General features: G+C 42.0%; 1 protein-coding gene across 2 annotated transcripts in view; it reads left to right on the top strand.

Moving 5' to 3' along the window:
- The window catches only part of CNNM2 (cyclin and CBS domain divalent metal cation transport mediator 2), a 186,470-nt gene that overhangs the window by 139,404 nt on the left and 19,620 nt on the right, over positions 1-27,446 (top strand). For both annotated transcript variants that reach the window (XM_027528644.1, XM_027528645.1), the window contains exons 2-4: positions 11,831-11,974; positions 14,974-15,111; positions 17,140-17,309. In XM_027528644.1, coding sequence (XP_027384445.1) covers positions 11,831-11,974; positions 14,974-15,111; positions 17,140-17,309 — 452 coding nt within the window. The remainder of the gene's footprint in view (positions 1-11,830; positions 11,975-14,973; positions 15,112-17,139; positions 17,310-27,446) is intronic.

Here is a 27,446-nt window from a genome sequence, read left to right as displayed (position 1 = left end):
TTCATATACTGTTGAAGCCTGGCTTGGAGAATTTTGAGTGTTACTTTGCTATCATGTGAGATAAGTGCAATTGTGCAGTTTTGTGCATTCTTTGGCATTGCCTTTCTTTGGGATTGGAATGAAAACTGACCTTTTCCAGTCCTGTGGCCACTGCTGAGTTTTCCAAATTTGGGGGCGTATGACTGCAGCACTTTCACAGCATCATCTTTTAGGATTTGAAATAGCTCCACTGGAATTCCATCATCTCCACTAGCTTTGTTCGTAGTGATGCTTTCTAAGGCCCACTTGACTTCACATTCCAGGATGTCTGGCTCTAGGTGAGTGATCACACCATCGTGATTATCTGGGTCATGAATATCTCTTTTGTATAGTTCTTCTGTGTATTCTTGCCACCTCTTCTTTATATCTTCTGCTGCTGTTAGGTCCATACCATTTCTGTCCTTTATTGTGCCCATCTTTGCATGAAATGTTCCCTTGGTATCTCTGATTTTCCTGAAGCGATCTCTAGTCTTTTCCATTCTATTGTTTTCCTCTATTTCTTTGCACTGATCACTGAGGAAGGCTTTGTTATCTCTCCTTGCTATTCTTTGGAACTCTGCATTCAAATGGGTATATCTTTCCTTTTCTCTTTTGCCTTTCCCTTCTCTTCTTTTCACAGCTATTTGCAAGGCCTCCTCAGACAACCGTTTTGCCTTTTTGCATTTCTTTTTCTTGGGAATGGTCTTGATCACTGCCTCCTGTACAATGTCATGAACCTCTGTCTGTAGTTCTTCAGGCACTCTATCAGATCTAATTCCTTGAATCTATTTCTCACTTCCACTGTATAATCATAAGGGATTTAATTTAGGTCATACCTGAATAGTCTAGTGATTTTCCCTACTTTCTTCAATTTAAGTCTGAATGTGGCAATAAGGAGTTCATGATCTGAGCCACAGTCAGCTCCCGGTCTTGTTTTTGCTGACTGTATAGAGCTTTTCCATCTTTGGCTGCAGAGAATATAATCAATCTGATTTCAGTATTGAACATCTGGTGATGTCCATGTGTAGAGTCTCCTCTTGTGTTGTTGGAAGAGGGTGTTTGCTATGACCAGTGCATTCTCTTGGCAAAACTCTGTTAGCCTTTGCCCTGCTTCATTTTGTACTCCAAGGCCAAATTTGCCTGTTACTCCAGGTGTTTCTTGACTTCCTACTTCTGCATTCCAGTCCCCTATAATGAAAAGGACATCTTTTTGGGGTGTTAGTTCTAGAAGGTCTTCTAGGTCTTCATAGAGCTGTTCAACTTCAGCTTCTTCAGCATTACTCGTCAGGGCATAGACTTGGATTGCTGTGATATTGAATGGTTTGCCTTGGAAACAAACAGAGATCATTTTGTCGTTTTTGAGATTGCATCCAAGGACTGCATTTTGGACTCTTGTTGACTGTGATGGCTACTCCATTTCTTCTAAGGGATTCTTGCCCACAGTAGTAGATATAATGGTCATCGGGGTTAAATTCACCCATTCCAGTCCATTTTAGTTCTCTGATTCCTAAAATGTTGATGTTCACTCTTGCCATCTCTAGTTTGACCACTTCCAATTTTCCTTGATCCATGGGCCTAACATTCCAGGTTCCTATGCAATATCGCTCTTTACAGCATCGGATTTTACTTCCATCACTAGTCGCATCCACAACTGGGTGGTGTGTTTGCTTTGGCTCCGTCTCTTCATTTTTTCCGGAGTTATTTCTCCACTGATCTCCAGTAGTATACCGGGGAGTTCCTCTTTCAGTGTCCTATCTTTTTGCTTTTTCATACTGTTCATGGGGTTCTCAAGGCAAGAATACTGAAGTGGTTTGCCATTCCCTTCTCCAGTGGACCACGTTTTGTCAGAACTCTCCACCGTGACCCGTCCATCTTGTGTGGCCCTACGCGGCATGGCTCATAGTTTCTTTGAGTTAGACAAGGCTGTGGTCAGTGTGATCAGATAGGTTAGTTTTCTGTGATTGTGGTTTTCATTCTGTCTGCCCTCTAATGGAGAAGGATAAGAGGCTTATAGAAGCTTCCTGATGGGAGAGACTGATTGAGAGGGAAACTGGGTCTTGTTCTGAGGGTCGGGGCCATGCTCAGCAAATCTGTAATCCAATTTTCTATTGATGGGTGGGGCTGTGTTCCCTCCCTGTCATTTGACCTGAGGCCAAACTACGGTGGAGATAACAAAGATAATGACCTCCTTCAAAAGGTCCCGTGCACACACTGCTGCACTCGGTGCCCCTACATGTTATTGTAAGTAGGTTTATATTCATTCACTCTTCATTCAAAAAGAAAGAAGAAAAGATCTGGAGAAAAGAGGCAAAGGTGATTCAGAGTTTTAAGGCTGGGTGATTGGAACTCCAATGGCCCTTTTGCCAGAGGTGGCACTTAGAAGAGGGAGGTGTTACTAAGGAAGGACAAAGACTGCCTAAAGATACAGGTCTTTGCTCTCAGGCGAAGGCGCCCTGGCAGAAGCAGGCCAGTGTGTTTGTTCTTGTTAGAGGAAGGAAGGATGTTGTGGGAATCGCATGGATCGCACACTGAGATGGTGAGCCTTGGATTCTTCATCTGTGACCTTTCTTATCTTGAGCATCTTTTGTTCCCAAAGTCACCTTTCATGATCTTTTGGCCACATTTGATACGTTGGCCACTTTTCTGCTTCTTGAAGTAGTTTTTTAAAAATTTGGCTTCCAAACACCAATCTCTCTCTTCTCTGCTCATGCCACCAGCCCCTCCTTCTCAGTCTCCATTTTGACAGTTATCTCCACTTCCTGCCCTGGGCTCAGGCTGCACACACCACCTCTCTTGGTGATCTCCACTGGTGTCTGGCTTCACTAGCCTTTCTTCTCTGGGAGTTCTCACTCTTCATCTGTAACTCCCATGGCTCACACTCTGTTGAATTCTGCACTTAGGTATGTAACTGCCGGTTTGATATTTCCGCTGCTGCTAAGTCGCATCAGTCGTGTCCGACTCTGTGCGACCCCATAGACGGCAGCCCACCAGGCTCCCCCGTCCCTTTGATTGTCATGCAAGAACACTGGAGTGGGTTGCCATTTCCTTCTCCAATGCATGAAAGTGAAAAGTGAAAGTGAAGTCGCTCAGTCGCGTCTGACTCTAGCGACCCCATGGACGATAGCCTACCAGGCTCCTCTGTCCATGGGATTTTCCAGGCAAAAGTACTGGAGTGGGGTGCCATTGCCTTCTCCGGATATTTCCACTGGGAAGTCTAATAGGCATCTTGAACTTAACCTAACACTGAACTGATTTCTTCTTTCCAGGCGAGTACCTTCCACAGTCCTCTTCTATAAATGGCAACTCCGTCCTTCCCGTTGCTCAGGCCCCCAAATCCTATAGTCAGCCCTGGTTTGTCTCCTCCTTTCCCGCATACATTCAGTCGATCAACAAAACCTGTTGACTCTAATCTAAAATATAAACCCAGATTCTAAGTACTTCCCACCCCCTCCATTGTTGCCATCTGGTCCAGGCCACCATCCTTGTCACTGAGATCACTGAAATAACTTTTGTTTTTTTCAAATTTTGATCGGAGTATAGTTGCTTTGCAATGTTGTGTTTCTGCTCTACAGCAAAGTGAATCAGCTATACATACACGTATCAGTTCAGTTCAGTTGCTCAGTCCTGTCTGACACTTTGTGACCCTATGGACTACAGCATGCCAGGCTTCCTTGTCCATCACCAACTCCCAGAACTTGCTTAAACTCATGTCCATCGAGTCGGTGATGTCATCCAACCGTCTCATCTTCTGTCTCCTCCTCCTCCTGCCTTCAGTCTTTGCCAGCATCAGAGTCTTTTCCAATGAGTAAAAGTTCTTTGTATCAAGTGGCCAGAGTATTGGAGCTTCAGCTTCAGCATCAGCCCTTCCAGTGAATATTCAGGACCAATTTCCTTTAGGATTGACTGGTTGGATCTCCTTGCAGTCCAAGGGACTCTCAAGAATTTTCTCCAACACCACGGTTCAGAAGTGTCAGTTCTCCAGTGCTCAGCTTTCTTTCGGGTCCGACTCTCACATCCATACATGACTACTGGAAAAACCATACCTTTGACTATATGGACTTCTGTTGACAAAGTAATGTCTCTGCTTTTTAATATGCTGTCTAAATTGGTCATAGCTTTTCTTCCAAGGAGCAAATGTCTTTTAATTTCATGGCTGTGGTGATTTTGGAGCCCCAAATCACTGAAAATAAAGAAAATAAAGTCTGTCTGAAAATAAAGTTTCCGTTGTTACCCCATCTATTTGCCATGAAGTGATGGGACCAGATGCCATGATCTTAGTTTTTTGGATGTTGAGTTTTAGGCCAGCTTTTTCACTCTCCTCTTTCATTGTCATCAAGAGGCTCTTGAGTTCTTCTTCGCTTTCTGCCATAAGGGTGGTTTCATCTGCATATCTGAGATTATTGATATTTCTCTCAGCAATCTTGATTCCAACTACTTTTTGAATTTCCTTCCCATTTAGGTCACCACAGAGCACTGAGTACAGTTCCCTGTGGTATACAGTAGGTTGTCATTAGTTAGCTATTTTATACACACGATCCCTGGGTCTGGAAAATCCATTGACAGAAGAGCCTGGTGGGCTACAGTCCATGGGGTCGCAGAGTCAGATAGGACTGAGCAACTGCACACACGGCGTGCGCGCACACACAGACACACACACACTTCAGTAAAAGCTAAGGTCTTGGTGATGGAGATGTGATCTGCACTACCCCCATCCCCAACTACCCCGGCCTCCCCCCCAACCCCCATCTCATCTTTGCTTTTTTCTCTCCTGCTTACTCTGCTCCAGCCACACTGCTTGCTTTCCCTCAAGCACGCCAGGCCTCTCCTCTCCAGGGCTCCGTCGTTCCCTCCACCTGAAACATCTTCCCCAACCCCTTACTTACTTCATTTGGCTCCTTAACGCCTTCCAGCATTGTTCAACTGTCCCCTTACTAGGGAGGCCCTTCCCTGGCCAGCCTAAGCTAAATAATTTGGCCTCTGCTTTTTTGTTCTGCACTGCACATTTTATACAGTCTGACATGCATTTATACTGTTTCCCTGAGTGTTTGTCTCCCCTGCTAGAATGTTCCTTGAAAGCCAGAGCTTTGTTTTGTGCCCTGAGGTATAAGCCTGGCATATATAGTAGACATCAGTACATATTTACTGAGTGAATGAATGAGTGTGTGACTATAGTTCATGACACTTACATAGCATTGTACCTTATGGATTATACATTATGTTCAAAAACGTTAGATCATTGGTCAGTGTGTTCAATTTTTGTACATCAGACTAAATCTAACTAATGCTACTTAAAGTGTATTGACTTCCTTGACGGCCTATACGCAAACTGGTTTCCTTGGGAGATCTTAAGTATGGCCTTCAACTCTATCCTCCATCTTGTTTTATTTGAGTGAAGGGGGACCTGACTTCTAACTTACAGAGCATTTCTTTATTTTATCACTGGTTTCATTCTTAGGAACTTTATTGATTCCTACTTGTTGAATTATTATAATTCTTATGTTAGGTAAACTGGGAAATGTTTAAAAACAGAGGCATATCAAATGCCTCCTTTGCCCTAATGCCCTTGTTTAGTGGGGGGGGCTACAACACTGCATGGGCTTCCCTGGTAGCCAAGTGGTAAAGAATCCACCTGTGGTGTAAGAGACACAGAAGATGGGGTTTCGGTCCCTGGGTCAGGAAGATCCTATGGAGGAGGACATGGCAGCCCACTCCAGCATTCTTGAGGGGAGAATTCCATGGACAGAGGAGCCAGGTGGGGTACAGTCCATGGGGTCGCAGAGTTGGACATGACTGAAGCAACTTATGGCACCCCACTCCAGCACTCTTGCCTGGAAAATCCCATGGATGGAGGAGCCTGGTGGGCCGCAGTCCATGGGGTCGCTAAGAGTCGGACACGACTGAGCGACTTCACTTTCACTTTTCACTTTCATGCATTGGAGAAGGAAATGGCAACCCACTCCAGTGTTCTTGCCTGGAGAATCCCAGGGACGGAGGAGCCTGGTGGGCTGCCGTCTATGGGGTCGCACAGAGTCGGACACGACTGAAGCGACTTAGCAGCAGCAGCAGAAGCAACTTAGCATGCACGCATGACGCTGCACAACTCCTACAGTTGTGGGACACAGCAGCCATGGCAGACGTAAAATGTTTGGCTTTAGTTTCTCATCGTTGAATCTTCTGTTTGTTTTCTTCCTGCTGTTCAAAACAAGTGGCGTTTTAAGACCCTGTCTGCTTTGTGCTCACATTGTTCGGTCGTTTGGACTACTGCTTGTCGCTTGTTATTAGCTCAGCTGTGTCAAGTTTTTCCTGATTCCATTCTACTTCATCTGCTCACTTGGCTTTCTTCCTTAGGTGTTTCAGATACTCTGCCTACTGTTCCATTTCACTTGATTGACATCAAACTTGTATGAGAGCAAATGAGTCCATATTTTCATCAGGCGGTTACGGTACCCTTTGTCAGCCTAATCATTACCTAGTTAATTATCCCTATCAAAATACAAATGGTATCTGTCATTCAGAATCTGAGCCTAGCATTGTGGTAAGGTTAAAAGATTCGAGCGTGGCAACCGACAACAATTCTGAGCCGATTCTCCAAAGAGATGATGCAGTACTTTGATTTGGGGAGCAGTGGAAGCAGGCGGAGGCAGAAATTTGATCCTAATTTTATTGCATATAGATGATTTTACTTAGCCTACCTCACAGTGAAGACGTGTTATTATAATTTCATCTGTGTAAGTGCCCTGTTTTGAACACATAGCAGTTAAAATCTAGGTGATTATTTCACAGTGAACTTAACAATTCTGAATTTGACTGGAAATGTGTTTATGGAGCCCTATACTCTGAAGAGAGGCCTGCATAGATTCTCCTAGGTCTGACTTAAGTATTCCATTAGTCATCTAGGACCAGACTAGTCGAGAGGCTGTAGGTATAAGTTTCAGGACAGTTTGAAATGACATGAATACTGCAAGACCCCTTATAGCTAGCCACAAAGGGCTGTCTCCAAGCCCTAATTGTACCAGCAATGTCTGCTTTATTCTATATATAATTAATCAAGTTTATATAATCTAGCTATATTAAAAAGCTTTAGTGCTATTTCATGCCTGTAATCGCATATTGTGCTGATTGCTGTGTTTTTATTCTTCTCTTTGGAAGTTAAGAATCCATCAGTTCATAATCTTTTCTAGTTTTTGGTTTATAAATATCTTTTATTAGTTTCCCCAAAATTGCTTTGCTGCTTTCAATCCTGGCTTAATCCCTCCAACGCTCAGGTTAAGAATGATGTTATTTGAGCTCAGTTCTTTAAATTTCTGTTTTGATAAGTTTATATTTTCCCTTTGATGGTTCCATTGATGAGGCCAAAGGCTGAACTCCCTGCAGTGAATGGTTAAGTAGGGGAAGAGGTACCTTATATTGCTGTCTTCCAAAAGCATGATTAGAGAAGAGGGATATCTTTTTTTTTTTTTGGTACTGCTTACTGGGAAGAAGGTTAGAAAACAAGACTTCTCACCAGGAATTCCAAAGCTAAAAATATGTGACTCTGGGGCAGATGAAGAAGTTTCAACATTGGAGGTGGGGGTGTGAAAGGGAACACTGAGCTAGGAAGAAAACCTAATTTTCCATCTAAGAAGCCTAGCTTACATGAATAATTTCTAGAGTAAGGCCTTTTCCAGTCAGATCTGTTGGTGCTGTCGAGCTGGTATTTCAAGTATGTCCATCTGCATTTAAACGAATTGCTCCAAGACAATCTGATTATGCGGTAGTTACTTTGGTGAGAATAGCGCCTCAGTGGAATGGAAACTTCATTTTGAGTCTAATATTAGACCTTGCTTTGGAAAATTCCTTTTAAATGATCACAAGCTGGGAATAGCAAAAGAATTTAACTTTCGACAGACAGCATTCACCAAGAATTTTTAACTGCTTATGTTTGGGTCCTTGGGAAAGCAGATGGGAGAAACTGACCTAACCAAACTGACTAGACTGGAATTGACTTGACCTGATGCGGTGTTTATATATCTGTTGCTGATAAGTTTCCCTTGTAGTCTCATTTGCTCAAAATATTTTCATTCTTTGAGTGTGAGCACGCTAAGGATGCAGATTGTTAGGATGCCTAGTTGTCTTAACAATCTTAACTTCTCAGTCTCCAGACAGCGTTGCCTGCAAAGGGGTCTGAGGCAGAGCAGAAAGGGCAGATGAACCCACAGACCCAAAGCCAGCCTCTGAGTAAGTAGGTGCTGGGAACTTCATCAGAACTGGTCTTCAGGAAATTTTTAGTTTGGCTGGTTGTGTCTGAGCAAACTCACCCAGTTTGAAGTAAAGTTTATTTAAATGACGTGCCCTCACTCCCACCGCCTCCAAAAAAAACCTCACCCTGTCATTTAAAAATATAATTATATTGGGTAGGGGGAGGCTCAAGAGGGGGAAGATATATGAATACATATAGCTGATTCATGTTGTCCTGCAGCAGAAATTAACATTGTAAAACAGTTATGCTCCAATTAAAGAAAATAATATAATGTTAAAATGATCATGAAGTTTCCAGATATCATGTCTCCTTGGCTTAGCTTAAGGATACGTTTCAGCTGCCCTCATGGCTTGGTTTAGGAAAACCAATGATTGGTGTATGAGATAAATTTAATATTTTTAAAAGATCTTTCTGAAATTGAGATGCATCCTTTTTTAATTTTCAAATTTTTAATTGGAGGACAATTGCTTTACAATATTGTGTTGGTTTCTGCCATACCTCACCATGAATCAGCCATAGATATACACGTGTCCCCTCTCTCTTAAACTCCCTCCCCCCTCCCACCCCTCTAGGTTGTCACAGAGCACCTGATTTGAGTTCTCTGCGTCATAGAGCAAATTTCACTGGCTATCTATTTTACATATGGTAATTTATGTTTCTGTCACAGTGCACATTTAATGTAGTAGACTTTTTCTTTCTGACTAAGCTGGTAATAGTTGATAGTGCCTTAGAATTGAGGAAGAATATTGATAAATTAATATAAGCTACCATTTATTGATTGCCCAGTTGATCCCAGTTCCTGCCTTTGCTAGGTACATTATCCCTGATTCTAACGATAATCCTGCATGGCAGCAGTTATCATGAGCCTGGGTTTAGAGAAGAGGAGACTGAGGCTCAGAAAAGTTACATAGGCCTTGGTCCTGATCACACAGCTGGTGGTAGCTAAAGCGGTGATACTAGAGTTCGCATCCAGAAGTGGTCGGTTTCACAGCATGTGTTCTTATAGGATATCTTTTTGATGTTTACTATATTTGAAATTAAACCTGAGGAATTTTAAACATTTACTTATTTTTAAGGGACAGCCATGAATCCATTAAGTGGTAACGTAGCATTTTTAGTAAAAATAACTTTTTCCAAAACTTGAATAGTAAAGAGAGTAGTGGTTGCCTTTCTGTGTATTGTTTATTATCAAGCTAAATGGAGGGCAGCTAGATCCTCTTCTGCATTCAGTCTGTGCTATACACTGTTTTTATTGAGGCGTGTGAAGAAACTCTGTCCTCACACAGATATGTATTTGAAAAGGGAGGGGTATTTTAATAACCTTTATGAATATTTAGATGTTCTTTGATAATAACCCCAACCCCCCCAAGTGATCGCTTCTTTAAGGTTAGTTGCGGTGTAGCATCTGAAACTATGCCAGTGGACTTGTGGTGCCCTGTTCCATTAAGATCTTTTGGTCTGGAATCTTCCTTACAAAAGAATTCTGAGTAATGTGTGTAGCTATTCCCTGACTCCAACAAGTAGAGCTTAATTCCTGCCACTCGCCCTCCCTGGGGGTGGGGCTAGACCAAATGACTTGCTTCCAAAGAGTAGAATGAGGACAAAGGGAAAATGGGTAACTTCTGTGGTGGAGAAGCCTGAGGATCACTGCCCTGGCCACACAGTGACCGTGGACGTCGCCTGTGATGATGTGAGCCCTGATGTCCTGTAACGAAAAAACTCACATCGGAAAAGTATGTCCAAATCAGAAGATATTCTGCAGAGTACCTGACCAGAACTCCTTGATTGTCAAGCTCGTGAAAAACAAGGGCAGACTGGGAAACCGTCATAGACCAGAGGAAACTGGGAAGACACGACAGCTAAGTGCAGTGTGGTCCTCAAGATTGGATACTTGAACAGAAAGAGGACATTAATGGAAAAACTGGTGAAATCCAAATAAAATCTAGAATGTCCTTACTGTTACCATATCAGTGTCAACTTCTAGTTTTGATGAATATATCATGGTAAAGTAAGGTGTTAATAGTGGAAGGGGGAAGTTGAGTAAAGGGTATACAAGAACTCTGTCACTTTTCTGTAAATCTAAAATTACTGCAAAATAAAAGGTTTTTAAAAATCCACTGTTATGCATTGCATTTTGAATAACTCGTTTACCCATGCATGATTTGGTAACATCATGGCCATGGTCATTTGGAGAATACTGGTTCACAGAGTTAGGCAGATCTTTGAACTGTTGACACATTTTATTGTTCAGTACTTTAGAAATCACATTTGTTAATAGCGCCACCTGTCTCCATCAGGTAAGTCTTCACTGAGAAGCTCTCAAGTTTCACGGTGGTGGATCCAAGTTTCCAGAAATCCTAATTTTCCCTTGAAAGCTCAGATGTTCTGTTTGGCAATGAACACTGCTGTTGTTTTCCTGAATGTAATAGGCTCATCGTGTTCATTTTCAAGAAAATGTCTGCCAAATATCCAAGTCTAAATAACCATAGCTTGGTAGTTATTCTTTAAAATGTTTGGTGAAAAAATTGATCCAACTTGCAACTCAGTTTGCATGAGTCCTTTTCCTCAAAACAACTATCATACTTCAGAATGCAAGAGAAATGTTTTATGGTACTTTTCAATTTGTCATGTACAATATTGAAAGACAAGTCCCAGGAATCAAGATTTAATTAAGCTGATTACTTCTACTGTGTCATCAAGGATATTTTTTTCCCTATGGAAAAGAATTATTTTTACAATTTTTAATTGAAATACAGTTGATTTACAGTGTTCTGTTAATTCCAGGTGTATAGCAAAGTGATTCAGTTTTATATACTTTTAAAAATTCTCTTCCATTGTAGGTTCTCACAAGATATTGAGTATAGTTCCCTGTACTATAGGGAACATTTTATGAAGTCCTATACAGTAGGTCCATGATGGCTATAGATTTTATCCATAGTAATTTGTATGTTTTAATCCCAAACTCCTAATTTAAAGGATACTTGAACAGATTTTCCCCATTTTACTGTGTGTGTGTGTGTGTTGGAGAAGACAGTGACCACTAGTAGTGACCTACTACTACCGCTGCCTTGACTTGTGCTGAGGCACTTTTATACCATTGGTGCAAATACCAACACAGTAGAAAACTCCAGGAACATTTTAGTAATCTAAATGAAAAGGATTTGGCCTTTCTGACTTTCCTAAAATGGTCCTGGGTGCCCCTAGGGGTCCACACACCATACCTTGAGAGCTGCTGTCCTCAGGTAAAGCAGCAGTTGCTAAGTGGTCACAAAGGAACAGCTGACATAACCAAGACCAGCTCCATTAAGAAGCACATGGCGCCATGGTGGTGCCCGGGGTGTAGATGATGATGCTGTTTTGGCTTAACTGGTCTTACTTTTGATGGCCCATGAAGCTTTGCCATTTGTTTGTGGACAAACATTTCTAAACCATTTTTAAATGCTGAAAGGTAGACTTTGATAATCTGGTATCTGTGTTTGCTGCTGTTTTTAACATAATCCTTTATAAGATTTCATTCAGGAAATTGAGAAAATCACCTCTGAAAATTACCTCTTTGCTTTCTTTCCTTTAAAGGTAAATCTCACCTGGCTATTGTGCAGCGAGTAAACAATGAGGGAGAGGGGGATCCATTTTATGAAGTTCTGGGAATTGTCACATTAGAGGATGTGATTGAAGAAATCATCAAATCTGAGATTCTAGATGAAACAGATTTATACAGTGAGTACCGTCGCCTGAGTATAACTTTGCAAAACCTTTGCTTTTATTTGCCATGTTGTTTGTGAGTCATCTGACATCTCTCCAGCTGTTGTCTGTCTATTTCTAATAACACACAGTGTGTGTAGGCTGGGTACCACCTACAAGTATACACCAGTCTTTCCACCGCAGAGGAAGAAGAGTGCAGGTCCTGTAATATCAACTGGCCATGGTTTTTTATTTTTGAAAAGCCAACTGCTTCTGAGCTGGGCATTATTTGCCCTGAACAGAGAACTCCATCCTTGGCTTTCATTTTACACAGTTAGGCAAATTGTTTCAGTTAAGTTTCTGCCTCTACTTAAAGTCATAATTCAAATGCTTAAAAACTGAAAAGGGTTTGTGGATAGGAACTGTTGAAATTTCCTCGTTCTAGTACCCATGGGTCGGGATAGAGGTGAAGTTTGCAGGCGTAGTTTTGCTGGGTAGTGTTGTCACTGCGGAGTATATAGCAAGAGCAGGACAGGTTAGGGTACACAGTCAAAGCGTGTCTTTCTCGTTCTGTTTCTCTGCCTTTTGGGAGGTGGGCTTGGATTGGGGACGGTGGGTATCCACAGCTGTTTGCCCAGGAGTAGGGTTGGTCCTGGGGCTTCCCAGGTGGTGCTAGTGGTAAAGAACCCACCTGCCAGTGTAGGAGATGTTTTAAGAGACACAGGTTCGATCCCTGGATTGGGAAGATCCCCTGGAGGAGGGCATGGCAACCCACCCCAGGATTCTCTTGCCTGGGGAATCCCATGGACTGGTGCACTGCAGTCCTTAGGGTCACGCAGAGCCAAACACGACTGAAGTGACTTAGCACACACACATAGGCCGGATCCTGGGCTGGGCAATGAACCTGCATTCTGTCCTATTAAATCCACAACTGTTGGATTTCCTCAGCCTCACTCTTAGCAAAGTAATACTCTTTAAAGAGTTTCTTAATGCCAAAGATGGCCTGAGGCCTGAGATGTTAGGGGCTGTCAAAGGTGGTATAGAGAAGGAGAATTTGGGCTCTTTGTATCCTGTTGAGCTTTTCAAGCTTGAATTGGAGGGGAAAAGGGACCGTTCAGGTGGCCTGGAGCACCAAGGACAAAACCAGCCTTGCTCAAAGCAGAGTCATTTTATTCAGGCCTATTGGAAAGGGAATGTCCCTCATTTTAAAACTGAAGTCTTCCGTCCACCCTTAAAAAAAAAAAAAATTAATATTTATTTCTTGACCTGCTTCCCAAATGGATCTTATTTTTTTCCCTCACATCTGTATAGTGTTCTTTAAACAACCCCGGTCCCTATGTGTTTTATCCTTTTGACTCTTGGAAAATAATCAGAGCTTTCATAATAGAGAATATTGTTAATTGTGTGTTTACATTCTTTTCATCCTTCCTCACAGAGACTGTTTAATACCAAGTGTGTCTCTGCATATTTATATGTTTCCCCAGGGGTAATCCTCAGTGTAAGAAAGATAATCTAGACATTTATGCGCCTTTATGTTTACACTTCAGCTCACTTCTTTTAAACCTTGATGAGACTGATTTCATACATGGCTTCCTGAGATGAGATACTGAACTGTGTTTCAAGGATAGTCTTGATTCAGTTCAGGGATGATGACGACCTTTGACATTAGAAAATGATTCAGAATGCTTGCCTTGATTTTTGCTGCCTGACTTTAAAGAGAATTTGGGACAGAGGAAAATTCCAGGTTGTGATTGCCTTCTCCCCAGGACAAGCCTGATTAGTCGTCAGTGTTTTGCCTTAGGCATGAAATGGTAATGTAAAGACTCATGATTCTTGAGTGCGGAAAGCAAGCAATTAGGAAAAGCAAGCAAATTGTCTCTAACCTAGTTTTTTCTTGATCATTACTTTGTCCAGAAAAATACTCAGAAGTTTTGCATTTGACACGTTCAAGATCAAGGATTGGCAAACTACACTTACAAGCTAAAAAAAATTTTTTTAACATTTTTTCAGTTGTTAAAAAGTCAAAAGAATATTATTTTGTGACACGTAAAAATGATACGGAATTAAGAGGGACAATAAATGCTTCTAAAATGCAAAGACCTTGCTCTCTCTGTTGTGTTTATGTGTATGCCTGTGTATGTATCTTAATGTAAGTGAAAGCAATGGACTTTTTCTTTAGACCTAAGTTAATAAAGTACATGGTCTACATGAAGGAAAAAAAATAAATAAATAAAATGTCCTATCCAGAATACAGTTTTACTGCAGCACAGCCCTGCTAATTCATTTTCACATGGCTTCTTTTTGCTCAACAGCAGAGATGTAGTTGCAACAGAGTGTACATGGCCCGCAAGCCTGAAGTATTTACTGTCCAGCCCTTTGCAGAGGAAATGTGCTGACCTCTGTTCTGAATCACTCCTTCGTATTTGCTTGACCTTGAGGGTCTCATGGTCTGGGGTATTATTACTAAGATCAACAGATAATATTATTAAAATCAATCACAAATAATCACTGTTCTGTGAAAGTGTTCTTGTTCATTTCTCGAGGTTTTGTGTGTGTGTGTGTGTGTGTGCTCTTTCAGCAGAGGCTGGCAGGGACATGCTTCTCTGTGTCTTCTGTAGTGTGATTGTTCTTCCTGCTGTGTGGCAGCCTGAGTAACAGGAGCCTGTGTGCGCCCTGGGCTCATGTCCTGTCGCTGCGTGGTTGTGTAAAGGCTCTACGAGGGGAGGATTTTTGTCCACAGCTGCCCATTAATAATACTTAGAAGGGCCCTGTAGATCTTCCCAGCGTATGTCCACGGTCATCCCTAATCATGTTACCTGTGATTTCGTACTCTGGATTGTGTCATAGCCACGCCTGTGCTGCACTGGTCCGATGAGTGTCCCTCCCCTCTCCACGTGCTGTTTGTATGTAGCGTGCCCACCATCTGGAGAGCGAGCTTAGCCTTTCCAATATATCGTGTCATTTTTTGTTCAAAAAGAGCCCTGATCTAATGGAATGTGTTTCCTTACTTTTTCCTTTTCTCGTTCCTCCCTCAGCTGATAACAGAACGAAAAAGAAAGTGGCCCATCGAGAAAGAAAGCAAGATTTTTCTGCCTTTAAGCAAACAGACAGCGAGATGAAGGTTAAAATATCACCACAGCTTCTCTTGGCCATGCACCGTTTCCTAGCAACAGGCAAGTGCGCTTATCACAGTTTGAAATCTCTGCCAACCCTGGAGCAAGTTTCTCGCCCACGCTGACTGGGGTGGGCTGGGGGTGGAGCCTGGGACCTGGGGTGATAAGTAATGCCACTTTTGTGTTTTGTTTTTTTTGTTTTGTTTGTTTTGTTTTGTTTTTTTCTTTTTAAATTCTCTCCTCTCCTATGTTCAGTGTCGGCATGAACCCTCTGAGACATTTACCAGGGGTGGACCAGTAACTTAAAATTGGTCTGAAAGGTAAGGATGAATGTTAGTGCCACACTGCATGTGAACGGTAGGCCAGGCCATCCGCTTCAGCTCAGTCCAGGGGAGAGCCAGCTGGCGGAGCAGGCGGACAGTGCATACCAGACCCCATCTCGGTGTGTCAGGCATTGAGTAGCTCTCTCTTCAGCTTGCCTCGGAAGAACAGTTGGACATCAGTGGTGGCACAGGTGCTATGATTTGCAGTGAAGAACAATAAATTCTCAAAATTAAATCTTTACCCTTTCTGGTTGTAATGAAATCAGAAATCCTCAGAACTCTGACATAGATTTCCTGATGGCCTCTTCAAAGCAGATTGTTAACTCAGGCCCATTCCAGGAGGCAAGTGTTCACATTATTAAAACCACCGACCCAGCCGGCAGTGACTGCTCCAGGGAGGTCAAGGTCGAACGGATTTGAGAGACTGACTGACCCTGCTCACATCCCCAGATGGCTCTCTAGGCGAAGGGTGAGCTCTGTTGGCCAGGGGGAAGTGTGAGAGAATCTGAGAGTGCCCAGTGGCCTATAGAAGACGTCTGTGTCCAAGATGGGCAGCCAGTGCCTTTCAACTGAATGCAGTGTACTTGAGATATTTTGAAAAGAAGGCTAACAGCAACCACGTGATGGAATGTTATACACTCTTTAAGATCATTTTTTCAGATACCTCGAAAGGCTCATCATATAATACTTATCACATGTGAAAATACTTAGTGTAAAGTAAGAAGAAACAGTATAAAACCATGTGTACACAAGATTATCCTTGTATTTTTTAGTGTACACACACACGTATGTACATGGTACTCATGCCTAGGTGAGGTATGGGAAAGAAATATTCACCAATTGCTCAGAATGGTTATGAGTGGTTGGTTTATAGGTTTATTTTCTTCTTTCTCTTTTTCTGTATTTTCCAAAACTTCTGTGATGTACTATCTTATTTTGTTATTACAAAAAAGTCACTGAACTAATGCAGAATCTATAGGTCTCACATATAACATAATTAAAAACCTTTTAAGACATATGAACAATATCTTTAACTTATTTTTTTTATTTCTGATAATATTGTTCTTCATCATTTAAGAACCACAATTTAGATGTTATCTTATTCTGCCTCAGAGATACCATAAAGTTCACTTTCAGTATAGCACCCTTAAGTCAGTAACTTGGGGTTTTGTTATTTTAAATGAAATCACTATCTTTATCAATTCAGATCAACATTACTTTTTTTTAATAGCAAGCTGGAGTGCATGTTGTTGTGTGCACGTGCCTTGCTTTTATTCTGAATCTCTACCTTCCTCTGTTTCCAGACTTTCTCAGGGTAGTCGATGGGAGAATGAGATGTGAGCACTGCGTCTGAGCACCTGGTACTAACCCACGCTTAGACGCTTCCTGACCTCTGCTTCTTCCTTTGGCTGTTGTTGGACAGTCAGTCTTTTGTGGCCTGTTGCAGGGTGTCCTGGCAGTCATGGAGCCTGCTTCTGGTTGATTTTCCTTTGTGTCAGTCAGAAAATGAGGGTATTTTTTTTTTTTTTATGATACCTGATACCAATGACAGGTTGAAAAAGAAAAATTCTAAAGCAACAAACATGAGAATTCAGCATTTTCTAATTTCTCCCAGGTTATCTGCCCCCAGTGGATCACGAAACGGAAGTCTCATTAATCCATGCTGTATTGCTTCGATTCCAAGTATTCTTTAAACACTTTAATCACTAGCATCATTTTTTCCATCCATTTGAAGTGTAATATCGAGTTGTGTTTATATCTATAGAAGTAGAAGCATTTAGCCCATCCCAGATGTCAGAGAAGATCCTTCTAAGGCTGCTAAAGCACCCCAATGTCATCCAGGAACTGAAGTATGATGAGAAGAACAAGAAAGCTCCAGAATACTACCTCTACCAGCGAAACAAACCTGTAGACTACTTCGTTCTCATTTTGCAGGTCAGAAGTATTAATCAATAGTTGTTTGATCTCATTGAGTACCCACCCTTCCAGCTCTGAGGAGACTTGGTGTAGGTGAATGGGTGTCAAGGATTGCACACTTAACTTCTGGGGTGGCCTTATATGTGGGAGAATTTCATCTCCCTGTTTTCATATCTGCAAAAGCAGTGTCGTTAGTTACTTTAATTTCCAGTACTGATAGGCACTTGGTGATTGCTGAGGCATCGAGGCATTCCTTTGAAGAAGGGTGAATTCAGGTGTTTGTTTGTTTTTTGGAAGAGTTTGGGGAATTAACTGTGTGTGTCTAAATCTTGGCTGGACATTTGAAATGTTAGTGTTGTGAGTTCCTTGGGTCTTCTTCTCATTGTCTTTTCTTTCTTCCATCCCTCATTAAGACTTGGCCTTACACAGCTTCTTAGAGATTACTTATTATCTCTTCTCTTAATGTTGTCAGAATAATCCATTTATTGGGTTGGCCCAAAAGTTCGTTTGGGTTTTCCCATAAGGTGTTATGGAAAAACCCGAATGTATTGCTTTTATTCCTGGTTACTAACCAGATTCTGTTTTAATGAGCAACTGATGGGTAATCACAGCCTCTCACGGCAGTGGTTACTTACCTCCTTCTTTACTATAACATAATCCACTATATAAGGTGAGAAGGTCCCTCCATTCTGAGTCCTCTTAGAGGGGCTTCTGTGCTTGAGTTGACAGGAGGCCCTTGTTATCTCACAGTTTCACCTGGTAGAGCACAGTTCTTGGCATGGAGACCAACATGCATAGTACAAAGAACAGTGTGCTCGTTTTATTGATTTCTTATACCTATTTAGTGAACAATTACTTTTATGGGAATTCGGAGTGTATTTCAGTACGAGAATACTAGCGCTTTTAGCATTCTCCTGTTTCTTGGTTACTTCCTAATAAGAATTGGAAGGATCTTTGTAAGAGTATAATTAGCACTTGGTAGGCCCATCTATAGGAGAAGGCAATGGCACCCCACTCCAGTATTCTTGCCTGGAGACTCCCAGGGACGGGGGAGCCTGGTGGGCTGCCGTCTATTGGGTCGCACAGAGTCGGACACGACTGAAGCGACTTAGCAGCAGCAGAGGGCCATCTACAGTTTGCATCTAGCAAGTCCTAGTTATCTAAATGAACTAAAGTTCTTTTATTTGAAAGTAACGTTTATCAAATGTCTAGATGTTGGAGACTCTGGGAAGTGTTGTGTTCATGCCCTATGTTTGGCCTGTACAGTGAATTCTGGATGCAGAAGTCAGGAGCTGTAGAAAAGTCTGGATTAACTGGGTATATGCTGCTTTCATAGGGTGTTCCCTTGGAAACTTCTGTTTGCAGGTTTTCTAAGTCAGTACCCTGATGCTTCTACTAAACTTAGTCTCATTCAGTCCTGAGCTGTGTTTTTTGTTTCTCTGGGGATAGATGAGCTTGAAACTCTGAGGGGGCTATTGAGAATTAACTTTATTTACCACAGTGAAGGAAAAGCATTCATGTTTCTCATAAAAGGTCGATATGAATATTCCTTAAACCTAGGGAAGCTAAATGACATTAAAGACAGTTTATTTCGGAGAACTCTGAGGGTTGACATTGTGAATTTCAGTAATAGTAGAAACTCTATGGCTTTCAATTGTTGATTTTTATATAGTTAGCATTTATGAATTCAGATTCATTAATGCTCTATTGGTATGTAAGAAAGCCATTTCCTGGCTGATAGATCTAAAAGTAGATTTTATGGAAGAGGGACTTCATAATCTTTGTTCTTTTATAAGTAAATATTTAAAGATATTTTTCAGAAGACTTTTAGGTCTATGTAACTATATTTGAATACCTGTGTCATGTTAAATATTTTTGTAAATGTGACAAGTTCTTGGAACTGATGATGTCATGAGGGTTTTATAAAGATGTACAGGATTTATGGAGGTGTTCAAATTATAGAGTTTGGTGAAAGTCATGTTCTTGTGAGCCAGCCAGTTACTTGAGGTACGCAGAGTATGACAAAATGAAATCTAATACCCTGTCAGTCTAACATATGCCTAGTCGCTCAGTCATGTCTGACTGACTGTGACCCCATGGACTGTAGCCCTCCACACTCCTCTGTCTGTGGGATTTCCCAGGCAAGAATCCTGGAGTGGGTTGCCATTTCCTCCTCTGGGGATTCTTTCAGACCCAGGGATCAAACCTGTGTCTCCTGCCTTGGCAGGCAGATTCTTTACCACTGAGCCACCTGGGAAGCCCCATACAGAGTATAGTCCAAGCTAAAATATCACTAATCCATCATTGGAAATTCATGCCAGATTATTGAATATGTTCCACTGTATTTTAAGAGCATTAAATTAGTAGAAAGCAGCAGTAGCTGCCTTCCCTTCCTGTCCCAGGGCTAGCGAGCTGCCCTCTTCTGAAGATACTTGAAAACTCTTATCAAATGATTGATGTCTGGAATATAATTATAAATAGAAACATCATTTTGAGTTTAAACCCTAGATGAAATAAATTTATTCAAAGGGCAAACCACTCAAGTAAGCTTAATTAAAAGAATATCCTATAGGTTATGGGGCACATACATCCCACTACAGATGAATAAAAAGGCACTTTCAAGTTTTATCTGAGAAAATAGTTTTTTAAATAAAATGTATTTTGATAAAAACACAGTAGATAGTGAAAGAAAACTTTATTGGCTCTACATACCTTAAATAACTTAATAAAATAATGGAAATGGATAGGAACATAATTTTGATGGAAAATTTTTTTCTACCATCATAAAAACAGAAGGAAAAATATTAGTTTTAAATTGTGTACATAATAAAACAAAATTAACCAGGTTGAAGAAAATTAAATATAAAGCTAGGGAAGTACACTTTTAAAAACATTTTATATGACTTCATAAAAATTGGTCATTTGCTGTCACATGTAATGTCTAGTAAATTCAGAAAGAAATTTCATAAAAACAATCTGCACAGATCATAATGAAATAAAATTAAACATAAAAATGCGTAATTGAAAAGTACAGAGCTATTTTAAAATTGTGGTCAGTTCTCTTACAAAGATGTGTATATAACAGACAGTATAAGATGTTCTCATTTGTGTTAAAGGAACCTACGTTCTTCCTTTACACACACATAATAATCATTGCCTCTGAGGAGGAGGTTTGGAGAACTAGGAATAGGGTGGAAGGGAAACTTACTGCTCTTTTTGAATTTCCATGTGTATGTACTACCTGTTTAAATATGTTAAAAATTGTGAATTAATGGCAAACTAAAAACCCTAAGTAGCAACTGAATTAGGGAGAAAATATATAGATTATCATAAAATACCATAAGACTATTAAATAATATAAATACTGTATACATAATATGGCAAATTTTAAACTTTTATTTCTATAAGTATTTGCATAAGAAAAAAGATACCTATAATTTTCTGTAATAGAAAAAGAGCAAAGCAACAAACTCAAAAGAACAAATTAAATAATAGATTGTCATGAAAATAACTTTTAAAGTGAAAAAACTCTACATATATACAAAATCAAGATTGGGTCTTTTAAAAGATGAACAAACTTAGTATTCTCATACCATAATTAATGTGATAAGAGAAAAAGCAAAACTAGAAGTTCTCTCTTGCCCCCCTGAAAAGCAGCTAGAATCAAAAGAATCACTTGGGGGAAAAGTTGAGACTTTAAAGAATTCAATTTCTATATTACACACATAGAAAAAAAAATGATTGACTGTCATATGCATTCTTTAGGACAACATGGCCTTATCTAATTAAGTCTGAGTAAATACTACTGTGGCCCAGTCTCACTTATCCACATTGATGGAGAAGTCCTAAATAAAAAGATAGCAGTTAGAAACCAACAGTAGACCCAAAGAGTTATTCACTGTGACTGAATTAGGATTATTTTAGAAATTTAGGGCCAGTTTAATAAAAGGACAACAAAACTAAAATATGCCATGTTAATTAAGAAAGCAGTAAAAGAAAAAATCCTTATACTATCGATAGTTATCAAAAAGGCAACTGACAGAGGTAAACATCCATTCTTGATTTTAGAAAACAAACCCTCTACCCCCACCAAAAAAAATCTCTGTAAAAATCCATGATGAACAGTGAACAAAAAACACAATACTTAACATCATTTCACCTGCTATTTGGGAAAGGAATTTTAAGCCTTCAATATCAAACCTTCTCATGGAGTTTTGAGTTGCAGGATCTTATGTGTCTCAGTGGATAATATTTCCTCACTCTTGACTCATGTACTGATGACACAGTCACGTTAATGAAAAAAATTAGCTACCTAGCGTCAACCCTATTTTTTTTAAAAAAGTATGTATAAATATTGGGTTGGCTAAAGAGTTCATTTGAGTTTTTCCATAACACCTTACAGAAAAACCTCAAAAAACTCTTTGGCCAACCCAATATGAAACCAATATAAGTTCCTTTTGAACCCTTTGAGCGGAGAACTCTTGTATAGAACAATAAAGAGAGCAAGTTTGTAATTAGCACTTTGAATGTGTAAATGATGTTGTTCGGCTGACAGGAAAGTGCCAGTGGGCCCAGACTGTTGCTCTTGCATCCAGCGCACTCGGCTCCCCTGCACCTGGCGAGGAAGGCACCCTCCAGCCCTGTGCTCAGCTTGAGCTACTTTGTATGTTTGTACAGTATGTTGTGCTGTTAGTTGGCCTCTGCTGGGTGTGACCGGATTATTTCTATGTTTAGTCCTCCTCGCTGCTTTCTCTTTGGCTCAGTGCTTCTCACACTTCAGTGTGCTTGGGAATCTCTTGAGGATTCATTACATCTAGGGTGGAGTCTTAACAAACTCCCATTTGGATGAGTAGAAGGCTTAGCCACAATGATTTATGTAGTAAGAACAGCTTCCTAACAGAGAGATTTGAGCAGTAAAGGCAAGTGCTGGCACTGACATCTGGTGGTAGCACTTGGTTAGATGATGGTCAACGAGATAGCCTGAAATATGTGTACATTAATTTTTGACCATCAAAAAAAAATTTTTTTTAATTTAAGCATTTATGAACTTGCTGAGTCCCAGGACAACATCTGCGGACTCCAGATTGAAAAATATTGCTTTAGAGTGGATGGGTGGTGTTCCTCTTCCTATTGGGTAGTGCTGGTGACCTGGCATTTAATGGTATCTCCCTGTACGTGTCAAAGCCTACTTGTGATGATGATTTGAAAAACAGGAAATAAAAAGAGAACTCAATTCCAGAGTGAGCAGGAGACCAAGTAGCTGCTCAGCATATGGGATCTGAGGGTCTTCAGCCATGAGCCCATGGCCTCCACTGATCGCTTGACCTTGTTCATGCCAGCGAGGACAGCTGAGGCTTCTCCCTAGAGGCCAGGTCCATGTGATCACTGAGCACTTTGTGGATGCTTAGAAACTTTGAAAGGAGTTACACCTTTTTCCAAGGAAAGGTGGGATCCTGTGGGAGTCACTGTACTCGAGGAGCCAGCAGCTTTGCTTGGGGCAGTGAAGCCTTCTTCCTGTTGGTCAGTTTACCCATGTGATGCCCCTTCTTCCTTTGGGAGTCTGTCCTGCCCTGTCCCAGTTTTTTTTTGGTGACAGGCTAGAGCAAAGCCATGAATGTTTCAAAAGTAAAATTGATACATAGCCCCTTCCGTATATAGAAAGTCGTTATCTGAGAAGTTCCCTGATTGTTTTGAGCCCAGCAAAATACTTATTTCCTCAAAGGGCAGCGCTGTTTTGTGTACTTAATGGCACCCCACTCCAGTACTTTTGCCTAGAGAATCCCATGGATGGAGGAGCCGGGTGGGCTGCAGTCCATGGGGTCACTAGAGTTGGACACAACTGAGTGAGTTCACTTTCACTTTTCACTTTCATGCATTGGAGAAGGAAATGGCAACCCACTCAAGTGTTCTTGCCTGGAGAATCCCAGGGACGGGGGAGCCTGGTGGGCTGCCTCTAGGGGGTCGCACAGAGTCGGACACGACTGAAGCGACTTAGCAGCAGCAGCAGCAGGTTTACTTGAAAATGGTCACTTTTCTGAGTCATTGACACACACAGATGAATAAAAATGTGTTCACTGGATGTTTTTAAAACTTGCCGGTCAGGAAAGCCTCACTCTAGAGAAGGAGGTCTGGGTAGTTTTGGGGGTTGTAGAATCACAGAATGTTAGAACTGAAAGAACCATAGGGTTCGTCTTCTCTACTAACGTTTTATAAATGAAGCAAGATTAGCCTAGGGCAGCAGTTCCTAAATGCTTGATACTTGACAAAGTTTTCTCCAGTTTGAGGCAAAATGAGGGGAATAAAGGACAGTGGCAATGAGTTCTTCATGCAGCTATGTGTATTCAGTTTGTTTCCCTGGTGGCTCAGCTGGTAAAGAATCTGCCTGCAATTCAGACCTGGGTTCGATCCCTGGGTTGGGAAGATCCCTTGGAGGAGGACATGGCAACCCATTCCAGTATTCTTGCCTGGCAATCCCCATGAATAGAAGAGCCTAGTGGGCTACCGTCCATGGGGTCACAGAGTCCGACACGACGGAGCGACTAAGCACACATTCTGAAATTATGTATTTTCTATATTGGGGATTAAAATATCTGGGCTTCTGTGAAATCATGGTCTCACACAGATAGCTGTGTGTTTAAAAAAAAATCTCTTATGAAATAAAAATGTGGCAACCCTCTCTTTGTTCCTGAGGAGGAAGATGGATTTTCCTAGTTCTTGGGATCCAAGCTGGGAACCACTGACCTAGTATACCTGCCTTTAATCTGATGGATCTAGACTCGGTAGACTCCACAAGGAAGGTAGCTGATCTTCCTCTGCCTGCCAGCCAGTCTTAGGGAGCAGGGAGAGATCACCTGAGGGGGCTGAGAATTTTTGAGCAGCCGTCCTGGTCTAACTGACAGCTTGTGGGGAGTCTTTCGAGAGGCCAGAATGCCCAGAGTTTCCAGAGCTGATACCCATTTGCAGGGACACAGAACACGGAAGGCCCTGTCACTTGTTCTTTTAAAAAAAAAAAAAATTAAAAGATCCAGATCAACGGGTGGTTCATACAGATGGACGTCATTAAGAGTCTTTACAGCATTTGATCCTGCCTCCTGATTTTCTGCATAGAAATGCAGGTTAGGAGATGGTCTTGCAGCCACTTTTGAGTTTACAATCACCAAGGCAGACATTTTCAAATAGCATCTATGTGCATCCTAGCTCCCTGATACAAAATCAAGGATTAGTCCATGACGAAATGGACATATAACTGAAGGTATCCACCAACGGGCACTTCCATTTCTCTTGCTTACCATTTCTGAATATTGTCCTTCCGTACCTCTCTTAGGGACCTGCCTCCTATTCTTTCCCGCCAGCTTTTGGCTTTTGCTCCCTAAGTTCCCACCTCTTCTCCCTCCTCTAACTGTCTTCCCTTTCTGCCTGGAAATGGCAACAACCCACTCCAGTATCCTTGCCCGGGAAATCCCATGGACAGAGGAGCCTGGCGGGCTGCAGTCCATGGTGTTGCTGCTGCTGCTAAGTCGCTTCAGTCGTGTCCGACTCTGTGCGACCCCATAGATGGCAGCCCACCAGGCCCCGCCATCCCTGGGATTCTCCAGGCAAGAACACTGGAGTGGGTTGCCATTTCCTTCTCCAATGCATGAAAGTGAAAAGTGAAAGTGAAATCGCTCAGTCGTGTCCGACTCTTAGCGACCCCATGGACTGCAGCCTACTAGGCTTCTCCGTCCATGGGATTTTCCAGGCAAGAGTGTTAGAGTCAGACATAACTTAGCAACTAAACAACAAAAACGACAGAATAGCCCTCATTAACCCCACAGCACCCTCCTCACCCTGCTGCCATCTCCCCTCTGTGGCCCTGCCTCCTGTGCTTTGTCCCGCCTGCCCTCCCTTTCCATCCATTGTCTGATTTCTTCGGGAAAAGACCCACTCAGGCCACAGTGCCTTCCTCGGTGAGGTGACCGTCCCTTCACTCTGAGGTCCTTCCGCTCCTCCTCTCTGCGGTGACGCGGTCGTCCGTCCCTTCACTCTGAGGTTCTTCCCCTCCTCCTCTCTGCGGTGATGCAGTCGTCCCTCCCTTTTCTCCGAGGTTCTTTCCCTCGTCCTCTCGGCGGTGATGTGGTCGTCTGTCCCTTCACTCTGAGGTTCTTCCGCTCCTCTGCGGTGATGCGGTCGTCTGGTTCTACTTCTGTTTGTTTTTCCTCCAGCTCTCAGTCACAGTCTGCAGTTGCTTCTTTTCTGTTTCCACCCACTTTTCTCTTCCCACCCACTTTTCTCTTCTCTCTCACATCCCCATCTCCAATGCTGACCTTTTCCCTGACCTTTGTTCTTCCATTTCAGCCTTTTTGATGGGCTCTTCGAAAGGTCTTGTTTTCTTGAAGGGCGTTCGTCCTCTTTTCCCAGCTCCCATCACCGCCCTTCCTAGTGTTTCCACCTCCACGCATGGAGTCCCCGTTCTTCAAGTCACTAAAAGCAAACTTTTCTTGGAATTTTCGACACCCCTCCTTTCTCTCCTTATGCTTTTCTCCCTTACGGTTTCACTAAATTATATTCATTCTTTATCCATGGCTCCTCTCATGGCGATCTTTTTCCAGTCCTGTGGTTACTGCCTTTGTGTATATCTAGACTTGATCTTCCTGAAACCTTCTCAAGAACCTTACTGAGCTGGCCCATCCTTCAAGGAGCTCCACAGTCCAACCTGCTCACCAAACTCTCTTCAAACCCCTCTCCCCTTCTTCCCTGGTAAACCCACTGAGCCTGCTGTTGCCCACCTCTGACCTTCCTTGACACTGTTCCCTTCTCTTGGCTCAAATCCTACTCCTTAGGTTTTCCTTCCTGTGTAAAATTTGTCTTTATACAAGAACAGAAAGTAATTTTTTTCTCTCCCTGAAGTCCTTGTGTTCTTGTCTTTTTCCTCATGTGGAATTTTTGTTCACTGCCTTGTATCATGGCGTTTCATGTGCTCTCCCCTTACCTGAACTGTGTGCTCTTGGAGCACAAAGGCTGTCTTCTCACAAGGCTGCACAGCCTCTCCTATAGGACCCTGTGTGGTCAGGGTTTTAGCACCTTTTGGTTTGCAGGTTGATTTTGTATAATAGCAAGAGAATTGGTTGGAGATTGATAAAACTAGTATTTTCCATCGAGTGAAGGAAAACCTAAAAGAGAGACAACAGATGGCTTTCTGAGGAAGGGATTCGAGAAAAGATTTCCATAAATGGGAGTTTAGTGTAGAATAAAAGGGAGTGATCACAGTGGTGAGAGTTTGGATTCGTGGGTGACAGTGTAGCATACTGATTAAGAGCTTGTTCTTGGTCACTTCATCTTTCTGAGCCCCGTTCTCCTGATTTATATGAGGGTGATGATTGTGTCTGCTTCATAGAATTGTGAGCATTAAGTGAATTAATAAAGCAGTATGATTGTTGGCACAGTTCCTCTTCAATAAATGGTAGCTTAAGCTTTGTTTATGCATGGTAAAGGATATACCATGAAGGTACACTCTTACCAGAGAGGCAAGAATTACAGGTAAGATGAGCAAGGACTTTCCTGATCCTTGGCTTAGAAATCTAGAATACAACTTGCTTCTGAGGGTTTTCCGGTAGCCCAGAAAAATGCATGTTGATATCACCTACCATGAAAAGATTATGGTGAACCCTAAGGCTGGGGGAATAAGTAAAGCACAGCCTGTCCCAGAAGAAATGGTGAGAGTGAAGAAGTTGTGATCAAGTTAGAGGAAGGAAAGAAGGAAGAACCTTAGAAGAGGTCTTGTCCTAATGGAAAGACATTTCTTAGGTGCTTTTCCAAGACGAGAGGAGCACCGCAGTGTCGCGGCGCCTCTTGGGTGTCTGGATGACCAGGGATTGGCCTGCGGGCTGTTTGCTCAATTGGTCACGACTATGATAGGGAGAGAAGAGTAAGTTCTGCCCTCAGGAACTGGTTTAGTCCTCCTTGTTTCATGGTCACAAACCATGTTGGCCCTTGACCCTGACTCTGCTCCGACTCAGGCTCCCATGGGACTGCCTGGATGACGGTCACAGAGCGCTTTCTCAGTGTTGCCCCGTGGATGGGGCAAGAGCCCTATCCTTCTGTTCCTGGGAGGGCTCTTGAATCCATGAACAGGGGTGCTGGGGACTACTAAGTGAACTCATGGAAATTAAACATCAC

Source organism: Bos indicus x Bos taurus, chromosome 26, assembly GCF_003369695.1.
Source record: "Bos indicus x Bos taurus breed Angus x Brahman F1 hybrid chromosome 26, Bos_hybrid_MaternalHap_v2.0, whole genome shotgun sequence".
In the NCBI taxonomy this organism is placed as follows: Eukaryota; Metazoa; Chordata; class Mammalia; order Artiodactyla; family Bovidae; genus Bos; species Bos indicus x Bos taurus.
The sequence above is the reverse complement of the archived record's forward strand: the minus strand, read 5'-3'. Positions and strand labels throughout refer to the sequence as shown.